Genomic DNA, 22,851 nt, shown 5'->3' on the forward strand with positions numbered 1-22,851 from the left:
AAAATTAGTTATTAAAATTTTGCATTTTACACATTTACATGAAATAAAACTAACAAGGATTTTTAAATAATATATATTTTAATCTATAACCAATTGAAATAATTTCAATGCATATAATAAAAATTATTCTACATAGTAAAATTAAAAGGAATGTTTACGTTAACACAATTTTTAACCAATTAAACTTAACCAAAAATTGAGCAATATAAATCGTGTCTGGATTATAAAATATGTTAGTACAAGTTAATTATTATATATACTTGGTGGCTTTGTCTTATATATTTTTTTATATAAACATATACTTATTTCTACCACAAAATAAAAGGAGGTGCTTCATTTTTTATGAGACGTCAGTGTATAAAAATACGATACAATACAAAAACAAATCTTATTTACTCAGTTGTGATTGCTAATAAGATATTACAGAGAACTGAGCTGTCTTTAAAATAAAAATAAAAAAATTATGTAACGCACTTAGTTTCAGAAATAATGATTATGACAGAAAGTTAAAATACGGTGGTATTATAATAATTATAATGTGAGGTCGATTCTTTTAAGAAATCTTATTTTATTTTTTATTACGAATGAGTTTCTTAAAGCAGTAAATTTTCAAGCCTGTTAATAATATAAATAAAGTTTAAAATAAAATATTTACAGTTTCATAGTTTTCTGATAAATTTTACATCTTATTTATTTTACTGAAATAAAATATTAATAATTTTCAGCAGCCATAATTTTTGTGTTTTATTACAAAACTGTAATATTGCATTGCAGTTAAAACTGGAATGTTGAATTATCTATGTGTAAAAAATACATAAGTACTTAATTTCTCAGTATAAAATTTTACATCTATAATTTACTTTTTATACCAATATCTTCTTGATCTCCATCATATTCATCTAAGGCCATGTTTCTTAATGCAAAAATATTGTCAGGATCTAGCGCTCTCTTTGCAGCCAAGAGTAACTGTCGACCTGGTTCGCTTACCGTATCTGTGTACCATTTTTTTCGCAATTTTCCGACACCGTGATGATGTGATATCGAACCTATAAAAAAAAAGAACACTTAAAAAAAGATTCATGTCAATGAAAATTTTCTAATTCGTTTTTCAATTATATATTTATCGACTTATTGCATAAAATCTTTGTCTTATATCATTGAAGAATGTTATTAATTTAGTTGATACATATTTTCATTTTAGACGTTAAATCCGTTGCTAAAAATATGTCTTCCCAGTATATTACTGAATCACTTGTATTATATATATTAAGTTCTTAAGCCTTCTTCATGGTTTTAGTTTTTAGTGACTAAACATATAATTAAAAGTTAAAATAGGCTATAGTTTTTATAGGACGGTTAGAAATTTGTTAATTTTTAAGATACATTCTTTTGTATCGAGGTTAATCATTGTCTATTCCCTTATCAGTTTTTTATGGCGCCAAAATTCTAATCTCTGATTGGTCTTCTATTTGACACTTACCACCGGAAGCAATGATCTCGTCTCGTGCTGCCTCCTCTATTTCTTCATAGGTTGCTACAGGGTCAATGAACTTTTCCGAATTGTGTGCAAAATAGAAATATATACAGCATCCAGCGTCATAGCTGAAAAATTTATTTATTTTAAAGAAAATTACGTACTTTTTACAGGTGATATACAATGATGGTTTCTAGGAAGACCGCGGGGTGGTCGATCTGGCAGGGTATATTGCTAGCAATGACCGTTAACCCTTATGTCTAACAATTCCTTTTCACAGTTGTAATATTAAGGTAGAGATAGATTTTTTGCCAAGAAGAGTACAATTTTTTTTCGCTTTGATAAGATTGGGCAGTGCAGCAAGCAGTTCCGGGGGGAAAGGGAAAACCATCTTATTTATTTCTTCATGATTTCGTTACTATGGGCCAATTGACCTGCCTTTTCATCCTCACCTATCATTTTTTTTATACAACGTAGGATGACAAACAAGCTGACGGCCCACCTGATGGAAAGTGGTAACCGTCGCCTATAGACATGAGCAGTACCATGGACATTACAGAGTATAATGTTTCGTCAACAATATCTGAGGAGTCCCATTCCTGAGGACTCAGGTGTCATTTCTCTGTATCCTGTAAATTCACTGCCATATCCCACCCTTCAAACCGAAACACAGCATGCAAACGAAACTGCTTCACGGTAGAAACACGAATGAGACAGAGGTACCCAAGCAAACGACTTTTGTACCGTCTCCCCCCTCTGGTATCATCCCTCACTGGTACTCAGCATATACCGCTATCGCGGGCGGGGTTACTGTTTCATTAAATTACTACTTACGTTTGCGTGAGGCGGCACGAGATGAGATAGTGTTGTATGCCGCGGGCGGCGCACTCGTCGCGGATGCGGCGCTTCACGCGGCTGCAGAGCGCGGCGGTGCGGTCCCACGGCACTGACGTCTCGAACGACTCCGCCACTATGCCATATTCCATAGCTACATCCTGCCATAGATAATTTTTTTTTGTTTTTTACAATATGGCAAACAAGCGTACGGATCGTCTGATGGTAAACGGTCACTGTAGCCTATGGACGCCGGGAGAAAGGAATTGTTAGTAATGGAGACAAAGAATTCCATTGCCAGCTATATACCTAATTAGGTCGACCTCCACGCGGTTCCCCCTGGAAACTATCATGGTTAATTCATCAAAAAAAAATGGATATTGGATCGGTATCCATATTACACATGCCTACGATAAGATATCTGAGACTATATACTTGCATATTTACCTCTTAATTAATAAAAAACGTCAAATCTCTCAAATATATCATCTATATTTTAGCTATTGCTTTGTTCTTTTCTTTAAGCATACATTTCTCAAGTTGAAATACAGTGACAAAACACTTTAATAGTTAAAAAAGGTTTGTAGTACATTTTAGTTTTTATGAATAAGGTTTCATTATTCTATTTTCCTATATACAGCAAAGGAAAATGAATTGTCGAAAAAATCTTAACTTAGATTATATAGATAGTGCATCGAGTCTTTAAAACCGGTCAACTTTTTATCATAATGTATCTTGACGTATCTATATTTAATTATTTAATAAAAAAAAAAAGTTTCTACGCATTAAAAAGATGCAAAACTTATAAAACAAAATAAATATAGTTTATTAATATATTCAAAAAAGTTGACCCGCCTTTCTCGAAGCATTTGTATGGAGACACTCTATTTAAGTTTAAAAATCAATAATATCCTTTGCTTTTTTCTTAATTACTTTGTTTTGTAGATCGAAGCACTAAAACTTACCCTAAGATAAGCGATGACGAAGGTTAGCGTGTACCCTCTTTCACCGTTCTCAGCGCCTGCCGGTATCCCTCCGAACTGCGCTGCTATGCTGTTGAGCTTCTTCTCCCTCTCGGCGACGTCCTCCGCTGTGCCCTCCATCAGTAACGTCACCACACACAGCTTCGTCGGGTCGAAGCCTTTGATGCGAGTGATGTAGATTCTCTTCAGGCCATCAAGAAAGACCCCTCCCCACGATGATTCCGTTTTTAGTGCTTGCCCAAACCGAAACTGTAAATATCAAGTTATTACCATTTATTATATAAGTCAATATATCAGATAGAGGGGAAGGGGATTGTTAGCAATGGAATTTGACAGGCCCATTGCTAGCAATATGTCCTATTAGGTCGACCTTCACGTGGTTCCCCCTGGAAACCATCGTGATCAATTCTTGTTGAATTCGTCACGAAGCGCTAACTGACCTGCTTCATCCTCATCTATCATCGCTCACTAGTGCCTCGTCAGTGTATACCGATAGCGCAGGCGGGGTTACCATTCCATTATCTAGGTGATAATGGATTTTTTTATACAACTTAGAATGACAAACAAGCTGACGGTCCACCTGATGGAAAGTGGTAACCGTCGCCTATTGACATGAGCAGTACCGTGAACAAAACAGAGTATACTGTTTCGGCCATGATACCCCTCATGCGTTGCCATTCCTGAGGACTCAGGTGTTATTCCTCTGTATCCTGTAAATACAGTATAATAAAGGGATAAAGAAGTTCCTTCAGGGTCGACAACGCTCGCTTAATGTCCCTGGTATTGCAAGCGTTCATAGGCTACGGTAACCAATTATCATCAGGTGAGCCGTATACTTGTTTGCCACATCAGTGGTATAAAAAAAAACGATAAAAAATATGTTCATAATTATGATAACCTAACGGAGTAGTCAAAGTAGTATATACTTGTAATACAAACATTTTTATAAATTGTATATTTATAATATTGGTACAATTATATCTAGGTATGTAGATATAATTTGAAAAACCTTTAGAAAAATCTTTGCAAAACGGCTACCCTCTAATACATAAAAACGTTGAACGTGTCATAAACCCTATTTTAGTTGTTGAAGTATTTTGTCCTTTTCTTGTGCTGAATTTCCCTGAAAGAAAGTGACAAAGCTCTGACACTCTAATAGTTATAAGAAGGTTTGAAATCGACCTTAGGTTACAGTTAGACGAGTCATACGCTCACGTTTACTACCTTTGTCGTGTAAGTAAAAAAAAAAAATTAAATTGAATTTATACTGACTTGCTCGTTATCCATAAGCCGTATACTGGATGGCTGGAGTCGTTGCCTGGCAACCTCGCGCTCGAACTGGACCCCAGAGTCCCAGTCGGGGAAAACCAGTGACCCATACTGGACTACAGGCGGTAGTGGACGGATTTTTAATGTCACCTGCAGACGAAAAATAAAAGGTTTTTTTTTATTTGTATAAAAAAATAAACATATTTATGTAAGTATTCCATCCTATTTGTAAGACTGAGATAAAGGTCTGTCTGTAAGAGATTACCTTAGCGCAGGGGTCGGCAACCTGCGGCTAGCGAGCCACATGCGGCTCTTTGGATGTGAATCTGCGGTTCTTTAATTCCATACACAAATATGACAAATTTTATAAAAAAAAAAAAAAAACATCTGAATCGATTAACGAGGATTAGATATCAAACTTTATTTATGCAAGCACTATTTATTGTTGCCACGAATTTTTAAAAAACTTAGAAATTTTGCAAATTATAATTTTGACTCTTCCGACTCAAATGGTCATTGATATCTGACCTAGCGATATGACCGCTTTTTGTATATATTTATATTAATAATTATTATTTATATTTTTAACTGTATTTTATGCTACAGTAATTCAACTAAATTTTCTGATTGTCATTGTAGGTATATATTTTTTTGTTTTCGGTACATTAAAGAGTTATATAATAATAAATAAATAAGTTTCCGTGTGGCCCTGATATAGAAAAAGCCATCCCTTCCATCCTTTCCCGTGAGTATCGTAAAAGGCGATTAAGAAGGGGAGGGGGGAGGGATGGGCAGCAGCGTCTCTCTGAAAACATCTCCAAAGCCTAACTGCGGTTGCCAATCCGCCTGCCTAGCGTGGCAACTATTGGCAAACCACGATAAGAGGAGGCTTATGTTCAGTAGTGGACAAAGGTTGATATGATACGAGTATGATGAAAAAAATAAGACGACTTACAATATCCTGGTATATAACTCCAAATAAAACCGTATACCAAGCTCGTTTGCTCAGTATGGTAAATGCAGGCTAGAATTTTTGTTTTGGGCGAGATCTAGGTTCTATCTTTCAATAGGATTTTCCTCCAGAAAAGTATTAGACACTTCAATTATAACAAATATAGACTAAACGACTCAATCGATCACAAAAATAATCAATAAAATCAAGCCAAAATTGTACAACGGATTGTGCTCAGAGGAATGATTCTTTACCTTCTATCATCGTACGGCTCGCCATCAACAGGGAGTTCACCCTTATACCTTACAGCCTAAATGGTTGCGTACAACGCGGTTTCAGAGATGTTTTCTCCCACGAACACTCAGGTTATGAAATGAGCTCCCTGCCGAGGTTTTCCCAAGAGACTACAGCATGGGGTTCTTCAAAAGGGGGGTAAAGAAGTTTCTTTAGGGTCGGCAACGCGTGCGTTATATATACCTTTGGTATTGCAGGCGTTCATAGGTTACGGTAACCGCTTACCATCAGGTGGGGCGTATGCTTGTTTGCCATCTCAGTGGTAAAAAAAAAAACATTTAAAAATATTGCTCAATCCATTTATTGCGCATTGAAAATATTAATTTTACCTCAGTGACGACACCCAGGCAGCCTTCAGATCCCATCACAATGTGTTCAAACTCTGGACCGCACGAAATTCTTGGTACTCTGCAACTCTTTTCCAAAACACCGCGGGCTGTCACCACCTGAGATGAATTGAATAATTCTAAGATTTCCTATTTGTATGCAAAAACTTAGTAACTTCTAATAGGAATTCTGTATAGTAAACGAGCATATGGCTCAATTAATGGTTACCCAGAGGCACCTGCAACATCAGAGAAATTGCAGGCGTATTGTCGGCCTTTTAGGAGGAAATATGCTCTTTCTTGAAGTTTTCAACGTCGTAACTGTTCAGAAATACTGCTGCTGGAAGTTGGTTCCATAATTTGATTGTGCGTTCAAGAAAGTGTATACAGACATGCACTGTGAGGGGCTGCCACTTATCCAGAGTAGCTTGAACGGTGATGAAATTTAGTAGTGGGTATCAATCTGAATTTCTTACACATTTACCCTAATTCTAACGTTTATTAGCAAGTTAGCTCGCATAGAATTTAGGAATACTACGTAAAAATAGGTTTTAAACTACAGGATTACCACTGGTAACAATACAGCAACTATACTGTTATACTACTATTTAACCGACTTCAAAAAGGAAGAGATTCTCAATTTGATTTTTATGTTTGTTACCTCAGAACTCGGTGATTTATAAATGGAAATGGGACATTTTTTTGTTCTTGAACTTTCAGACTGGTCCTATAGAAATTTTATCAAAATCGGTTCAGTAGTTTAGATTTAAAAATAAAATAATTCATTTTATCACTATTTAAGTCAGTGTTTTTTTGTAGAACATTATTTTCAGTTATCTTCTTTATTATCAATATTTATTATACGACATCGCAATCTTAAAAAAAAAGAGAATATTTCTTTTTAAAAAGCCGCCAGTAAACCTGCAATGACTCTGGTGTTGCGAGTGCTCATGGGTTGCGGTAGTCACTTACCATCAAATGAGCCGCATCCTCAATGTTCTCTGTATTATAAAAAAATCTTACAATAAAGCTATTCATGGTAGCTCAATCTAAAATTCACCTTCTAGATCAGATCTGAATAATGTTAAAGTCTAATCAATCATACATACATACATACATATATTATACATATATCTGTCACACCTGCCATTAGCGTGGGCAGAAACAATGGAACGCCAAATGCTTGCATGCTAATCAATAAATCATATAAGACATAACCTTTTTACTTGTAAAAATATGAAAACCCCATATACATTATTCTTGATCATTCGATTTGTTATATACTTTACTTACAGACATACACACAGAGAGAAAAATCGATAGGCAGATAGAAAAAAAAAAAACTTTCCAATGATATTACTCAGTTTCTATTCATACTGAGAGTGGATCAACTTACTTTAGTCTGAACAATAAGATCCTCGATGTTTCCATATGTGTTCTTCTTCATGCCGCTGGCTCTGGTCGCCACCCAACCTCCAAGAGTTGAGAACTCATACGAGTCAGGCTCGTGGCCAACCGTGAATCCACGTGCTCGCATCTCTCGCTCCAAATCCTGGCCGATAATACCAGCCTGCAATGGGTACATAAGGGTTATAAGTGTCAGACTATTGATCACTATATTGATCACCTGGTCTTCATGTTATGATACATCAAGCAACGAAGATCACACAATTCAATACCAGAGCGAGACTTAGTAAAAACAGTCATTTGCTTGGATACCTCTGTCCCATTCGTGTTCCTACCGTGAAGCAGTTTTGTTTACATGGCTGTGTTTCGGTTTGAAGACTGGAATATGGCAGTGAATTTATAGGGTACAGAGGAATAACACTTGAATCCTCAGGAATGGCAACGCATGGGGGTTATCATGGGCGAAACAATATACTCTGTTATGTCCATGGTACTACTCATGTTTGTAAGCGACGATTACCACTTTTCATCAGGTGGGCCGTCAGCTTGTTTGCCATTTTAAGACGCGTAAAAAACATATCCCAATGTACTGCAATTACAGGTTTCGGAGACATGACACCATAGTAATCAGGAATGACAACGTATGTATTTTGTTGTACTATTTATATCTATAGGCGACGGTTAGCATTTTCCATTAGGTAGACGGTCAGCTTCTTGGTCATTTCAAATATGATAAAAACAAGTCTGTTTAAAACAATTTTTTTAAACAAGTTTTTATAGAATTCAGGCTTTATCATCACATTGTGGGCACCACACAGGGTTATATGTAGTTTTTGTCTAGACAAACCAAACGCGACGCAGTTATAATGTTTTCACGACGCCCTATGACAATCTTTCATCATCATTATTAGATGAGCTCGATGGTACCATATACGATTAATTTGGTATTGTTACCAAACTTACGTATGCAAAATTTCAGCACAATCGGACGCTAGCGAGTGGTTAAAAAATAAATTGTAAATCTTTAAAGAAAATACACACTATAACATGTTAAATAAAAGCTTGTAAAAAAGAAACTGTATTAGATACCTGGACTCTAGCCAGTAGCTGTTCTTTGTCCAGCCACAGTATGGAGTTCATATCGCTTGTGTCCAGTACGACTATGGGCCGTTGCTCTTTGGGTGGGCAGGTCACTGCGCCGGACACCGAAGTGCCACCGCCAAATGGAATTATTACAAAACCATGTTTCGATGCGCATTTTACTATTTGTTCCACCTGTAAATTTAAAAAATTATATTATCAATACCATTACAATCACACACACACGAGAGAATATACTAGAGAGAGAAAATACTATCATGATTTTAGAGGAGAGAAGAAGAGGAATACTAACTCTACATAATGACCTACATAAGAAGTTTAGAAGACAGTCAGATAAAAGTATGATGCTGTTAACTTGGGGGTAGTCGCTTTCGGTGATGATTCCGAGGTATAGGGCTTCACCCCGCCTCCACCTGAGTCTTCCTGAAGTAAAACTTGAGAAGATCTGCATCAGTTACGATCCAGATATTGATTTTAATAGATGTCGCAGCCGCAAGTACTTTATCTATCGGTTTTTTCCTTTAAATTAGATTCAATAAAGCTTAATTTCGGTGCATTATACTCTGTTGAACCTTTTGGTCTCTGTACGGAGTACTACAAAAAAAATTATGTAAAAAAAAATTATAGTATTGACAAAACAATTTTAATACGAATAGTTTAAGCAGTGACGCACTTATTTTTCACATAAACTGAGGTACTTGCAGTGTCAATCTCTATGGCAGTATTATGGTTAACATCGTGCTTTTGAAATATTTTTATTAAAACGAATTCAACTTTGATGCAACCATAAGAATTACTACTATGTACAAGTGACGATCTCGCCAAATCAATAATACGAGTATACATTGCAAACACTGGCTGAACCCCACGAGATAAATCAAAATAACAGTATTGCACACGTGCGAAGCCGGGGCGGGTCGCTAGTATATCAATATAAAGAATATTAAAGTAAAATTTTGGGCGTTTGATACTGTCAGCTTCAATGATTCGATGATTCCATTATTCCCTTTTAAGTTACGGAACCATAAAGACAAAGAAATCGTTCAAATCAATTATGTAAAGAAACCTCGCACATTGGCGTCACTCCGTCATGATTGAAGTACTTGCCCATTCCTAAATAAGTATTGATAATTATTTTAGATACTATAATAGATCTTGTCAACTTCACACTTGTATGGGAATTGTGTAATATGTAAGTTAACTGTTTACTCGACCTTATAAAGTTAGACGCAGTTACTGCTAAGTAGCTACCATCGACTACGTCATGTCCCTACAATTAATGTTTACTGTAACAGCCGACAACTGTCCACTCATAAACATAGCCTATCCCATAAGAGAGAGTTTTGCCAGTGCTTACCACGCTTGGCAGGAGCGATTTTTTTTTGATGGATGAAAATGGTATGGTAACCCCGCCTGCGCTAACGGGATACGCTGGCGGAGTACCAGTGAAGGGTAATAGATGAGAATGAAAACAGACCAGTTAGCCCATCATGATGTTCATCAGGAATTAACCATGATAGTTTCCAGGGAGAACCGCGAGGAGTTCGACCTGGTTGGGTATATTGGTAGCAATGGGATTCTCAGTTTCCATTACTAACAATCCCTTTCCCCCCGCCATTCTAAGTTGGATAAAAAAAAACCAACGTTGTCAATTCTAAGTGAAATCATCACGATGGGCTAACTAACTTGCCTTTTCATCATCTGTCATTATTCACTGGTGCCCCGCCATCATATACCGTTAGCGCCGGCGGGGTTGCCATACCACTGTGATCTATTAAAAAAATTCGTCGACCATTAAGTTCCCTTTGCCACCTCTTACACCCATGTGAAAGGAATGAATCTATGCAGAGACCACACGGCGATGATGCATGCAAGATGGATTGTAAATAATGCATTGTGATAATATCGACGTCAATTAAACATATGTGTTAAGTAACCATTTTATACGCAGTTAGTTGCAAACTTTTTATGCAATACGGAAGAGATTCTACATTTTTTTATTTGAAAAATACACAAACGCTACTTTACAGTTTTGAGACGGTCAAATATTTGACATATAAATTTATACTGTACATACTTCTTTTTATTTTACTTTGATTCTGTGAATACAGTTACTGTGATAATAGCGATTTGAAATAAAGGGAGAACACATCTAAATATAATTTGAAAATTGCGGTGCCCCTATGGGGTGTCACGTGTCTTATTATTTCAGCCGTTAACTGTCCACTGCTGAACATAAGCCTTCCCCATAAGGGGAATTTTGCCAGTAGTTGCCATACTTGGCAGGCAGGTTGGCAACTTGGCATGCTAATAAATATAAATAAATAAATAATTCAGAAAAATATAAATGGAAACAAATTGTAGTATGTAGTTTCATCATCATGATCATCATATCAGCCGTCAAAAGTTCACTGCTGAACATGGTCTATGGTATGCTATGTTCACCCATAGACTGCCTTAAGGAGCAGTGCTAAGTTATTTCGATCCACTGACCTCCTGCAATGCATTCGAACAACTTGAAACTTTTGCATACGGCCAAACATATAGGATAATGTTTCGGTTCTGTAAGTCATCCATGACAATACGCACTAGTTAAAGATCTTTTCAAATCTTTTCTTTTTTTAAAGATCGCTTCAAACTCTGAGGTATTTTGGATGAGAAAATGTGGCGTAGTTTTCTGAACGTCGCACAGCCGATTTGGTCTCGTTGGTTTGATGGTTGATCAACTAAATATTTTATTGACAGAAAAAAACCTCCTGGTGTTTGAAGTTGGTTGAATAAGTAATCCGTCTCTCGCTTACCTGTTCATGACTCTCGGGCCAGATGACCGCATCAGGGATCCTTGGAAACTTGTTGCCTCTTAGATCCGATATATCTTTCAAGGTTTGCCCGTGTGCCCTAATTAGTCGGTCCATCCCATCGACGCTGACCGAAGCGATCCCTTCTAATTCCTGTCTAATGTCAGCAGGCAACCGTGTCTCGGGAAACGAGGTGGGCATTTCTGGTATTTTAGGTGGTTTCTTTAAATCCACCTTGAAGTTTTCGTATGCCCAGTTTTGCAGATGAGGTAGACTTTTCCCGGCGATGAGGTACCTGATAATAAATTGACTTATATAAGAAATAATTGAAGATTCCTAAAAAAGACTTCATTTGTATCAAAAACAGATATTTTGATTTTAAAATGAAACTACTAAACAGATGTTGATTACATTTGTATGCCATCAATTTGTAAATATAACCTTTCAGATAAAAAAAAAATAATTTTCCAAAACGGTTTAGAATTAAAGGAGTTATGAGGTAAACAACGCTTTGTTTCGAAATTGGTTAAAAAAAAACCTACTGCAGTCAAGACAGAAACGGTCAATCACTCAAAAGTATTTTGTTTTATAATTACGTATATTATTGTCTATTATTACTTTTTTGTCTATTTTGTTTTAAAATTCGAGACAGAAAAAAAATTGTTTACAACTTTTTTGTGTACACTGTCTACGACTTTGTCTGCGACTTTGATTTTACCTGTATCCTATAAATTTAAATAGTACTATAGAGTTTATAGTATAGACGATAGACGCAGCACGATTCCTATTTCATTGCATTTGTAAATAGTCGACAATATGAAATAATATGTATGTGTAGTGTGTACCTATTTATCTGTCTTACATATTATATTATTTATTTCTAGTCTTAAAATAGGTAAAGCAAAGTCGCTATTCGCGTTTGTTCGTTTTTTCGTTTATTCCGATATTGAGTTTAACTGACATTTAAATATTTTTTACGGAAGATTCCTATGCACAATATATCCTAATTAAACATTTGACTTATTAAAAAATATCAATGTTGTGTAATAAGTGTGTTTAGAAAAAATATTTGTTTTCATCAGGTGTACACCCATAGGGGGGAATCAACTATTACTAATGGGGATGTTAGTCCCAATTGTTATCAATATACTCTATCAGGTCAACCTCCACGCGGTTACCCCTGAAAACCATCGTGACTTATTTATCGTTGAATTCGTCACGGTGGCCTAACTGACCTGCCTTTTCATCCTCATCAATCATTCCTCACTGGTGCCCCGCCTGTGTATACTGATAGTGCAGGCGGGTTTTTTTTTTATGGATATTAATGGAATGGTAACCCCAACTGCGCTATTGGTATACGTTAGCGGGGCACCAGTGAGAGATGATATGTGACGATGAAAGCAGGTCAGTTAGCCCATCGTGACGAATTCCACTAGAATTAATCACGATGGTTTCCAGGGAAAACCACGTGGAGGTCGACCTGATAGGGTGTATTGCTAGCAATGGGTTCATTAGACCCCATTACTAACAATCCCTTTCCCCTCCTTGCAGGCTCCTCCTATTATTCCATTATCATCCATTAAAAAAAAACTATCTACTTATAGTACAAGTTCTGATTAGTTACCAGCGCCATCTAGTCTCAAATGGCATTGCTAAACAAGTAAAACAATATAGCACTTGTGCGTAGTCAGGGCGGATTGCTAGTTGGTAATAAGTAGTTGTCACAATGATCTGTCGCAATTGCGTCACAATTGTTTGTTTTGTATGAATGGTAAATATGTAAACATTTATGTATGAACGCACGCGTGCAACAATGTTTTAGGCGTGGCTATGTCATATTACATATATCCTACCAGTATTTTAGTGGTAATAAAATACTGGCCGGTAATTTTATATTATGATTTAAACATACATGTGGCACGTTCATTTATTTACAGTGACTTTCATTGTAAAATAAAATCATTACATAGAATTTCGTTTCATAGATCGACGCTTAATCGCCAGCATCTTCTAACTAACATGGAGAAAAATTATAAGAAACATTGAAACCATTCTAATTCTGAATTTACTTCAAATTAAATAATTTTCTATACAACTTAGAATGGCAAACAAACAAGCTGACGGCCCACCTGACGGAAAGTGGCAACCGTCGCCTATAGACATAAGCAATACCATGGACATAACAGAGTATATTGTTTCGCCCATGATACTCCTTATACGTTGCCATTCCTGAGGACTCAGGAGTTATTCCTCTGTACCCTGTAAATTCACGCCATATCCCCCCTCCAAACCGAAACACAGCTATGCAAACACAACTGCTTCACGGCTGAAACACAAATGGGAGAGGTGTCCAAGTAAACGACTTTTGTACAAAGTCTCCCTGTGGTAAATAAGATATAACCAAGTTGTTGCCGTGTCGATCCGGCATAGAATAGGCCGCTTCTTTCTTTTTTGTGAGTGTTGTAAAAGGCGACTGAGGGAACTTAATGTGTCGAGGGACGGGCAGTGGTGCCCCCCTCGAAATATCATCAAAGCTTAATTGCGGTTGCCAAGCCGTCTGTCAATCGTGTCAATTACTGACAAAACTCCCTTTTTTGGGGAGGCCTATGTTCAGCAGTGGACAGTAAGCTGATATGGTGAATAATATTATATAACTGAAAATCTTTCTATCTATCTATTCTATTTAAGAGCTGCGCTCTTGTCGGTGGAGCTCTTGCTACTCACTACGATTTTCAACGGGTCTCTTCACCTCTTGATACGACACAACACCAACTCCTTCCTTGATCTGCCTGATGTAACTATGTCTCGGTCTCCCTTTCCCCCTCCTTCCTTCTATTTTACCTACTGAAAATCTTTAGACACTAATAATACATTACAAAAATAAAAACAATGGATGTTTTTATTTTTAAAAATGCTAATAATTAAATTAACCTTTTAACCTTCCAGTCAGACTTATCTGACGCAGAAGAAACAGTTTTTTTTTGTTTTTTCCTCCCGTTTGTTTATTCAACATGCCATTGGTGTCTGAAGCACCTATGTATCTTTAAAACTAATATTTCAATTACTAATAATCAATACAGCGAAATGATAATTCTAAGGGTCACTATAATTATGACCTATATTTATTATATATAATAAATATAGATATATTATAAACTATATTTTTAGTAAAAACAATTTCACATTTAACACTCAATAAAACTATCGAATTAAATTGTAATTATAAGGATAAATTTAAAAAAGTTATCTCGGAGTCGTCCCCGTTGTCAAGAATACATACATACAGTTTTAACCAACTATTTACAGTAACCCCCTTATTCAAAAAACCAAATTATACTACAAATTTATTTTAACTATTATAGTGTTTTGTTACTGTCTTGCAAATTGAGAAATAAATATAAAAGAAAAGGACAAAATACTTAAATAGCTAAAACAGATTTATGAGAAGTTTCATGAATAAGAGGCGTTACTGTATAAAGTTAGCGATAGGAGTCATGCGGTCAAAACTCTATTCCATTTTATTACTGTCTCTGGATTTATAGTTGTGAGTATATTTATTTTATTTATAATTAGGTCCGTGACGTCATACGGTCAGATGGCGTCAAACGACACATTACGTGTTCCTACAGAATTAGCGGAAATGCCAATTCGTAGCACTGCGATGCGCCTACACCGGTGAAATACTCCTAATAGAATGAGCTCTCATTGCAGCAAGTATTTTACAAAATAGGGATACGTCACACCGCATACGTTATCTATACTTTTATTATCAAAGTAATTAACTGTACATAAAAATAAAACACATGCTATAGAAAACTTTAAGAGAGAATCTCAGTGACAGAGAGTGAGAATGATCAGTCGTTATCTGTCCACTGCTGAACATAAGTTTTTTTTTACAACACAGGTGGCAAACGAGCATGCGGCTCATCTGATGGTAAGTGACTACCGCCGCCCATGGTTACCCACAAAACCAACGGCTTTGCAGGTGTGCTGCTGGCCTTTTAAAAAGGAATATGCTCTTTTCTTGAAGGTTATGTTGTCGTATCGGTTCGGAAATACTGCTACTGGAAGTTGATTCCAAAGAGTGGTTGTGCGTGGGAGAAAGTGCCTTGAAAAACGCACGGTGGAGGACCGCCACTCGTTCAGATGGTTGGGATGCAATTTTAGTTTATGGCGGGTTGATAATCACAGGTTAGGCTTTTAGTGATGTTTTGAAATGGATGTTGTTGCCTATTCCTCTACCAATAAATTTCCTTAGTGGCCTCTTAAGACACTCATGGGAAAGGAAGGGGTGGCATGTTCTATATCGGGACCACACGGCGGTTCGCTATATACATATATGTATAATCTAAGACGATCGACTTTACAAGAAAACGTTTTTTAATTAATCTTTATTTTCATTTAATATACTGAAGTCTGGATTTATGCTCAACCCACAATCACCCAATCAAATTGGGACTTGTCAGAATATTAGCGCTACTAACAGCGGGTAATGTGCCTGCCGTTGATGGCTTAATGTTAAGATTGACCGTTGATAATTTTTAATATTATTATTATTGTACTTTTTTTATATCACAAAGGCAGCAAGCAACAGCCCGAGGGAGAGGGATTGTTAGTAATGTAGACTGCCAGTCCCATTGCTAGCAATACACCCTGTCAGGTCGACCTCCTGGTCCCCCCTGGAAACCATTGTGCTGAATTCCAGGTGTATTTATCATGATGGGCTAATTGACCTGTCCTTTCAATCTCACCTATCTTCCCTCACGGGTACTCCGTCAGCGTATACCATTAGCGCAAGCAAGGTTATCATACATAAAAAAAAACCCGTCTGATGGTAAACGGTCACTGTAGCAACACTAGGGATGTCACGTGCGCGTTGCCGACCCTGATGAAACTTTACATATGAAATTATTTTATAGCCTATAAATGTTTTCTATTCTATTCGCAAGTTACGTTTGTTGCTTTAAAATAGTTTTATTTCAAGAGAGGACGCTGTGAACAATGAAAATAGGGCAACTCCACACTAAGTCGTCAAACGATTATTGTGCAATGCAAATAAAGGCGAAACGTGAATGCCTATAACAACAATTTTATTGCTTTGTACACAAGGAAAATAAATATGAACATAACTGAGGTGATTATTACTATTTTATTATGATTTATTAGTTAGGTAGTTTATAGTTAACGTTTTTCTTAACTGCCAAAGGGTTAACTTTGCTGTGCTACTGGTTTACACTAACGAGGAACTAATCATGGATAACGCCATCTTTTTTTTTATTGGATGAAAATAGAATGGTAACCCCGCCTGTGCTAACGAGATATGCTGGCGGGGCACCAGTGAAGGGTGATAGATGAGAATGAAAACAGGCCAGTTAGCCCATCATGATGAATTCATCTGGAAATAATCATGATAGTTTCCAGGGGGAACCACGAGAAGGTCAACCTGGTTGGGTACATTGCTAGCAATGGGATTCTTAGTCTCCATTACTAACAATCCCTTTCCCCCCACATCATCTTATTCATTATGTTCGTGGATGAATATGAAAAGGTAACCCCGCCTGTAGGGGGAAAAGGGATTGTTTGTAATGGAGACTAAGAATCCCATTGCTAGCAATATACTCAACCAGGTCGACCTCCACGCGGTTCCTCCTGGAAACCATCGTAGTTAATTCTAGTGAAATTCATCACGATGGGCTAGCTGACCTGCTTTCATCGTCACCTATCATCCATCACTGGTGCCCCGCCAGCGTATACCGTTTGCGCAGGCGGGGTTACCATTTCATTAAAAAAATTACTCATTAAAAAAATCCCGCCTGTGCTACTAGTTTACGCTGGGAGGAAGGGATTGCTAGTAATGTGTACTACCAGTCCCATTACTAGCAATAGACCCTATCAGGTCGACCTCCTCGCGGTTCTCCTTGGAAACTATCATGGTTAATTCCTGACGAATTCATCATGATGGGCTAACTGGCCTGTTTTCATTCTCATCTATCACTCTTTACTGGTGTTCTGCCAGCGTATCCCGTTAGCGCAGGCGGGGTACCATACCATTTTCACCCATCAAAAAAAAACCCGCCTGTGCTACTGGTTTACGCTAACGGGGAACCAATGAGGGATGTCACTATCTTACTCATATTGTTCGTGAATAAATATGGAATGTAATGTATGTGTATCAATTGTCTAGTAATAATAGTACAAGCTTTGCTTAGTTTGCGACTAGATGGCGCTTCGTAACATGTCTAATGGTATTTATTATTGTATTAATTATTATATGCTAGGTATTTGAACTGTTTTACCTGTTACCAGTGAAGTATGCAACATCGCCGTCCAGCTGAAACATGGAGTCCTTGTAGCCCCACCCGTACCATTTTAGTATGTCTTGTCTGAAAAAAATAAATATTTAATAAAAAATATTTATTATTTTATCATTATCAATATTTAAGCCGTTAACTGTCCACTGCTGAACATAAGCTTACCCAATAAGGGGAGTTTTGCTAATACTGCCACGCTTGCTAACGAGTATTAGTACATTACTGCAGCGGCCAGCAACTGAGGCATTGATTAACGAACGTGCAAATATGGGCCGAGACGTAGACGAGGCACACATACATGAGTCCATCAATGCCTAGTTGTGACCAAGTTTTCAAACAATGCGCGGAAATCAAAAACACAATTTTACTTTTTTAGTTCAATGACGAATAACGAACAATAATAATTTTTTTACGCGCCATAATGTTCCTTTGTTTTTTTTTTTCAATAAACAGCTTTCTATTGCTAGCCAGTTCGAAATTTAAATAAAACCTTTTCTTAGTTAACTCCTTGGAAGCCATGTTTCGAAGTAAAAGGTCATTCCATTTTTAAATTACAGGACATATGAGTTTACATAGTAATTTATCTGGCCGCAAAACACGACAGATATGGATTTTCATACACCTTTGCCAGCCGCTGCCCGCATGTACCTGGCCAGTACGGCAATTTTGATTTATCTCGAAGAAGATTGTCAAAATAATGCTCACATTTCCAAGCATGTTTAAGAAAAATGTATTAGTTGTTATTCGTAGCTTTGCCCGCATGATTATTAGCGCATTGTTTTTTTTATCTTTTTTATTTATAAGCTTTTATCCTATAAGGATGTCAGTCAGCCTCATCATACCCTAGTCTTAGCGCATTGTTAACTATATAATTGCTTTGCAGTTCCGGCAAATTCCGATGAATTCATCAGAACTAGCCAATTGACGTCACACCATCCTCATCTATCACCCGCCACTGGTTCTCCGCCAGTGCAAACCAATAGCGCAGACAGGGTCACTATTCCATTCATCATTTTGAAAATATCTAATATTATATTTACTACTTTAAAAGATAATGCACTGAGTGACTGAATTGTTTTATAAACCTTTGCGATAATGCATAACTTTCATTTATTTGCATTAATATGGGTACAGTTATAAATATATATATATATATATATATATATATATATATATATATATATATATATATTTTAATTAAATAAATTATATTGAAATGTTAATGTTGATACAATACAATATGTATTAATCTCATTGATACAATGCAAAACAATGCATTTATTGTTGAATGAGACTGCTGTTTCGTAACTAAATTTTTATGTTATTTAGTCATAAGTATAATTACATTTTATATTATGTGGTACTATCATACTATCAGAAATGACAAAGTTTGTGAGGATTTTGGACAACAATCCCTTGGCGTTGATGTTATGTACATCTTAGAAGGGATAGTTAGTAATGCGGACTATTAGTATCATTGCTAGTAATATACCTCCACGTGCTCCTCCCTGGAAACCATCCTGCTGAATCCCAGGTGTATTCATCACGACGAGCTAACTGACCTGCCTTTTCATCCTCACTTATATCCCTTACTAGTGCCCCGCCAGCGTATCAAGTGAAGCGCATCAAAGGGCCTACCATGAAATGTTTTCCCAAATTTCGGAGCTGAACGAAACACGAATTTGATGTTAAAATTACATTATACTTACTGTTTAAAAACATTAAAAATATGAAAATATTATTCCTTTGGACTTTTATTGTAGGATTTATGACGAATGAAATGTTGAGCTCTTTTTTTACTGGGCCGATTTAGGTATGAACGAAAACTCGAAATTGAGTCCGAAACTTCGGAATTTCATTTCATGGTAAGCCCCCAGGCACTTGGCCGCAATGATAAGATTTTTGAAGTCGGTTGCAACATAAAAGACGGTTTTATATTATAGTTGCGCAGACCCTTCTAGATAACCTTTAGGTGAAGGACATCGAAAAAAAGGATAGGGGTTATCAAGACATATCAGAATAATTTGGCACTGTAAGTAGTATGTATTAAAAATTATTAACCATTTTTAATTACAATTACATAAATTTTGCTTTTCCATTATAATGCCGTGACGGTAAACTCTACGATGTCGTGCCTTGTAACGATAAATTATAAAAGCGCCCATAGAAGTGACATATCATATTTAAAAATACGTGTGATGTGACAATTTGATGCAGGTCAAATATGATATCACCGGCATCACTGATAAGGAGATAATGTGTGCGTGATAATATTTGATGTGATAGTGCGTGTTTTGAGGGCAAGCCTTCAGGTAGGATTGAAATGATAATGTATTACGTAGAGTATACATATATATACCTCAACGTCAGGTAGAAACTACAATACAGGAAGTTTACTATTTATACAACGTATTAAACTGTATTTTTTTTACTTTTTTAAAAGAAGAGAGGACAGGATAAGGAGGAAAGGTGTTTGCGCTATCGGTATCTGCTGGATGATAAGTAAAGACGAAGTGAGTTTAGTTGGCTCATCATGACGAATTTACTGGTAATAAAAGTGGTCTCCAAGAGGAACCATATGGAGATCTACCTGACAGGGTACTAGACCTCATAATCCCTAATAATCCCCTCTATGAAATAGCTAGAGTATCACGTGTGTTTTGCTGACCTTTTAGAAACTTCTGCATACATTTTTGGAACATTACGTACTGTAATCTAACAGGAAAATATGGCAGTTTTTCTATTCTATTTCAACGCCACAATTTGTCCCAATTTTATCCTAAATTATTTGCATATGCGTAATTTTTTTTCTGTTCTGGTCATGTACACCAAATGGGACTTACCATGATATCCGTGTTATGGATAACGGAACACATTAATATACGAGTAGGTAATTAACTATACATGTTCTAATATGTTTTTCCAGTACATTGCTTCGCAAAAAAATTGATTTTGGTCGAAAACCGAATGCTTCATACATATCTCCTACATTGTGTGTAATTATTATTTAAATTGCGTGTTAGATTCTGTATCGCAACAAACAGTTTTTTGCTTAGCAAAAATAAACGGAAACTTCATGCAAATTAAAAAGAATGTGAAAAATGTTCAGAATTACAAACATAATCGCGTAACGTAGCCGAAACAATTCAGGCAAATTAGTACGAATTAATTGTTAATATAAAAATATTGACGTGAAGTAGAAAAAAGTGCAGATACTTAAGGCGCGACGGAATTATAAACATCCAAACATCTCTAAGTACAAACTTTGATAGTTGGTTAAAAATATATTTTTAGTTACTATCAGCATAATTCATATATTGGTCAGTGAGGTTCTTATCTTATCAGATGTTAGCAGTATTACCAAGAAATTGACAGGTTTGGCATTAACAAGGTGTAAATAAAGGATTAGTAGTATATATTGAAGAAAGTGATACAAGAAGCGTAATACTTATTTATCTGTTATGAATATTTTCCGGAATTTTGAAACCGAAAGAAAAAACTTCATGTTAAAATAACGAAAAAAAAAAAAATCTAAATAGCAATATATCGATTGTTGAGTTGAGTATCAGTTTTCGTTTAAGGGTCCTATTCCAATTTGAACATGTTTCATTACAGGTACGTACGAAATTGGGGACCGAAACTTCGGAATTAGGTTTCATGGTAGACTCACAATCTTTAGAAGCAGCAATGTACTGGCGACTGCCGTAGGTTTTGGGCGATACAATATTTATTTAAATTATAATTCACATTGAAATGGAGTACCAAAAAACATTCAGCCAACTATTGACTAACACATTGTTTTTTCATAATTTACGAAACCTAGAGAAAATATTGATGACATCATAAATCTGGATAAACAACAAGACAATAGCTGCGACAAAGCCAAATTACAAGATAAACACGATTTTATAGATTGCGTAAACCATTTAAAAAAAAATTAGGTCTTTTTGTAGAAGCATTTCTAGAGCGACACCCTATCTAGAAGTTGTTCGTGATTATTTATATTTATGTTTTAAATACTTAGGTGAAATAGTGAAATTTAATATTGCGATAATAAAATAATAGTGGGCAACTTCAATAAAAAAAAAAAAAAACTGGTTAAGGAGAGTTTAACACACATGTCTAGGGATCCATGTATAAAATATTCTGTAAATAGGTATATTTCTGACATCCTTAGATAAAATATGTAGTATATAAAATGACCTTATATACAAAATAAATTTTATTGTTTTTTTCATGAAATGGAAATGAAAAAATCGAAACTCCTTCCTTATTTAGAGCCATAACTATGTTTAAAAACCGGACGTGAAACTAAAATTTTGGAGTATTTGATAATACTGTTCGCGGTTTTTTTGTCATTTAATCGGGTTCAGGAACGTTGTTATTTAATTGCATGAAATTAAATTATTCGGGGACGTTTTGGAGGATTATATAAATATACTCAGATATTTTTAGGTCTATGCGTCGTTAATTCAATATAGGTACCTATTGCCTAAGTGGAGCAGGTCGCCGGCCGTCACATGTTTTTATTTAGGTTCACTATAAATAGACCTGAGTGTATTAAAAATAATAAAATCCATTTAATTATAAATAACTTTTATTGCATCTTACCTTCGTCTAGGTATCACACTTTTCACTTTTATTACTGTACTATCACTATTGTTATTAATTTCGCTTCTTTTAGTTGTAGCACTTGAACTGTTTTTCTTATCACCTGTCCGAATATTATCATTATTCGCATTTTGACTCATTTTTATGAACTGACTATAGACGCCGCCGATATTTTTACAAGGGGCGACGATTATAGATTTGTGTCGAAAAGCATTTGGTGCGATTTTTATAAATCGCGCAGACTGCCGCGCATCTAATGACAGATAACGCCGATAAAGCAGAATAAAATGTCTTTCAGCGCCATCTAGTATTTTGACATAGAATTATGTCACTTCACGTCCATGTATAAAAGAAAAAGAAAAAGCATGTATAAAAATTTAAGTGAACTTCTGCTTACTTACAAATTATTTTAATTCTTTATCAATTAAATAGATGTCGCTTATAAATACATATATTAAACTTTTGCGCATATTTATTTGTCTAGTGAAAAA

The 22,851-nt window shown here is 35.9% G+C and overlaps 1 protein-coding gene across 1 annotated transcript; it reads right to left on the reverse strand.

The window, feature by feature from the left end:
* Positions 1–57: 57 nt before the first annotated feature.
* Positions 58–22,589, reverse strand: LOC113510875 (alkyldihydroxyacetonephosphate synthase). The gene is made up of 11 exons (XM_026894425.3): positions 22,361–22,589; positions 17,735–17,821; positions 11,442–11,733; positions 8,629–8,814; positions 7,529–7,702; positions 6,136–6,252; positions 4,564–4,710; positions 3,274–3,540; positions 2,309–2,469; positions 1,481–1,602; positions 58–1,046 (listed from the first exon to the last, which is right to left on the reverse strand). Exons 1-11 carry the CDS (start codon positions 22,498–22,500, stop codon positions 850–852), a joined length of 1,890 nt encoding a protein of 629 aa, XP_026750226.2. The 5' UTR covers positions 22,501–22,589; the 3' UTR covers positions 58–849.
* Positions 22,590–22,851: the final 262 nt, after the last annotated feature.

Source organism: Galleria mellonella, unplaced genomic scaffold (assembly GCF_026898425.1).
Source record: "Galleria mellonella isolate WM207_F2 unplaced genomic scaffold, CSIRO_AGI_GalMel_v1 utg116, whole genome shotgun sequence".
Lineage (NCBI taxonomy): Eukaryota > Metazoa > Arthropoda > Insecta > Lepidoptera > Pyralidae > Galleria > Galleria mellonella.